The following is a 2782-nucleotide window of genomic DNA, read 5'->3' on the forward strand; positions in this document are numbered from 1 at the left end:
TTAGACCAGCCGTCGGCCTCTTCTCAAGAGGAGCACATCAATCATCCAAAAAAAACACAAATTAAAAAGTAAAGTTATGATTCAACGTTTGCTTAAAAAAATCATCTGGTTTATGAGAATAGGACCTTTTTTGAAATAGAAAAATCAAGTCAAGACATTTTTTTTTTTTTTTTAACCCACGTCAGTGTCACTTAAAATCAAGAAAAAACATTCCCTTTACAATTCGACATGCCCAAAATGTATAAAATGTGATATTCGGTGTCTAGAAATCTTCAGATTTTATAAAAATACATACATGGTGTCATTCTACCACGGAAACTGTTTCTGTAATCTTTCAGACAACAAAAAAAAAGCACTGAAGGTAAAGTGTGTGTGTGTGTGTGTGTGTGTGTGTGTGTGTGTGTGTGTGTGTGTGTGTGTGTGTGTGTGTGTGTGTGTGTGTGTGTGTGTGTGTGTGTGTGTGTGTGTGTGTGTGTGTGTGTGTGTGTGTGTGTGTGTGTGAGATCATCTTGGTGGAGGTGCTAATTTGTTAATGTTCCTTCCATGTGGGATCTTAATTAGCGTTGTAAGTTCCATGCCTAATTTAGTGATTACGTGCAGGACGAATGAACTAATGAACGTCTCGGAATTTTTTCCAGTTACTTCACACCTTTCTGTTATTGTTTTTTTATTTTTTATTTTTTATTTTTTTTTAACTGTAGCAGACAATTAATAGCTGAAGGGTTAACCTTTCCACCTCTCTGGTTAATCGTGGTAAAGTATAGAGGCTGTTCATTGAGTTTTTGGAGCCAAAAGGTGACCCATGCTGGTCCGTTTCTGTTGGTCTCCCATGGTAACAGGAAGCTGTGAAGGAGGAGTCTCGACTATCGTCGTCCTTTAACGGGCTTTCTTTAGTCCCACGACCATCGGACCATTTAACAGTGTCTTACCTCTTAATAAAGGCCCTCTTTTGTGATCAGAATCCGGTTTATTGCCAAAGAGGTTTTCAAATACGAGGAATTAGCTTTGGTGTTTTGGTGCATAACAATAAACACAGTAAGAGAACATGCAAAAGTCACAATAAAAATGGGATAAAATACAATAAAATGTGTACAATGTCTGTAAAATAAAAGAACTAAGCAGTTTAAAAAAACAACAACTTTTGTACAAAATGTTGTCCCGGTGATGTGCACAAGTGTACTGTATGAAAGTCTAAATAAAATATGTGAAATGTACCGAGAGATACGGCCAAAAGAGGTTTGTTACGCAATACGTAGAGACAGATGTGAAGACGTTGTCCACACCCCCGATTACTGGCATGCCGAAAACAAAGTGGCTGCTAGCTGCCTGTCCCCTGAACACACTGTAAAAACATCTCACTATCTGCTAGCTGCCTGTCTCCTGAACACACTGTAAAAACATCTCACTATCTGCTAGCTGCCTGTCCCCAGAACACACTGTAAAAACATCTCTATCTGCTAGCTGCCTGTCCCCTGAACACACTGTAAAAACATCTCACTATCTGCTAGCTGCCTGTCCCCAGAACACACTGTAAAAACATCTATATCTGCTAGCTGCCTGTCCCCTGAACACACTGTAAAAACATCTCTATCTGCTAGCTGCATGTCCCCTGAACACACTGTAAAAACATCTCACTATCTGCTAGCTGCCTGTCCCCTGAACACACTGTAAAAAACATATCACTACCCACGATTTCCCAGGGTTTACTTAACTATTCTTCTTGTTTTTTCAGTTTTGTAGAAGAGATTATTCCGCCGCGACGACTGCTGTTGTTGTTGTTGCGTGCGGCGTGACGGGTCTGCTGTGTGTTTTTCGTCTTCAGGGTTGGTTCAGTCCCGGTCAGGTGTTCGTCCTGGATGAGTACTGCGCCCGGTACGGCGTTCGGGGCTGCAGCCGTCACCTGAGCTACCTGAAGGATCTGATGGACTATTCAGAGAACAACGCGCTGGTCGACCCCACGCTGCTGCACTACAGCTACGCCTTCTGCGCCTCTCACGTCCACGGGAACAGGTACACCGCCCGACACTGAGTCAGTAACATTAGGCCTGGGAATCAAAGGGAAATGTCCTGTACACCACTGCAGAGACCTGACGACTCCCGGCTGCCAGGCCAATGAAAAAGCATTTTTAATTTTTAATGTTTGTGGGTGGGAAGCCGGTGAGGGGGCGTCACCATATGGCTGAAGTGTGGAGGAAACTGTACATTTAAAGTTTGGGGGGGAAGGGGTGAATAATCCCAAAAATAGATTGAACAATAATTAATACTACGAACGCCTGTCTGTGTCGTTGTTGTTGTTGTTGTTGTTGTTAGCCATTCTCTAGTTGAGGGATCTGGTTTTGCTAAATTAAAGAGCTCATTCAATGGAGATTTGAAGCCTAGCTTCATGTTTGGGGCTAGTGGAGTAACGGACCATAGTTGATCCGTGGTCCGTACGGTCGGGGTTGGGAAAAATAATCGATTCTCAGATGGATCACCATTCTCTGGATTTTTTATTTTTTAAATGTGTTGATTTTTTTTAAGATTCAAGATTTAACAACTTTATTTACCATTTGTGTTTTCACACATAGGAACTCTTGTGTGGTTGTTACTCAGAGAGTCAAGTCGAGTTTAAAAAGACACACAAAACATCGACATTATACATAAATAAAATGGCACAAAACCATTAAAAAGTACAAATAAAAATAAATACATTTGCATTCCTAAGTTGCAAAAAGTATAATTGCATATTGCCCTTGGCCCCTAAAGACAACCCCCCCCATAAGATACCGAAGTGCACAGTTAT

General features: G+C 41.3%; 1 protein-coding gene across 1 annotated transcript in view; it reads left to right on the forward strand.

Moving 5' to 3' along the window:
• Nucleotides 1–2782, forward strand: part of cadps2 (Ca++-dependent secretion activator 2) — a 159242-nt gene that overhangs the window by 111057 nt on the left and 45403 nt on the right. Inside the window, exon 13 of the mRNA XM_034879016.1 lies at nt 1823–2010. Coding sequence (XP_034734907.1) covers nt 1823–2010 — 188 coding nt within the window. The remainder of the gene's footprint in view (nt 1–1822; nt 2011–2782) is intronic.

The sequence above is a fragment of the Etheostoma cragini genome, chromosome 8 (genome assembly GCF_013103735.1).
Source record: "Etheostoma cragini isolate CJK2018 chromosome 8, CSU_Ecrag_1.0, whole genome shotgun sequence".
Lineage (NCBI taxonomy): Eukaryota > Metazoa > Chordata > Actinopteri > Perciformes > Percidae > Etheostoma > Etheostoma cragini.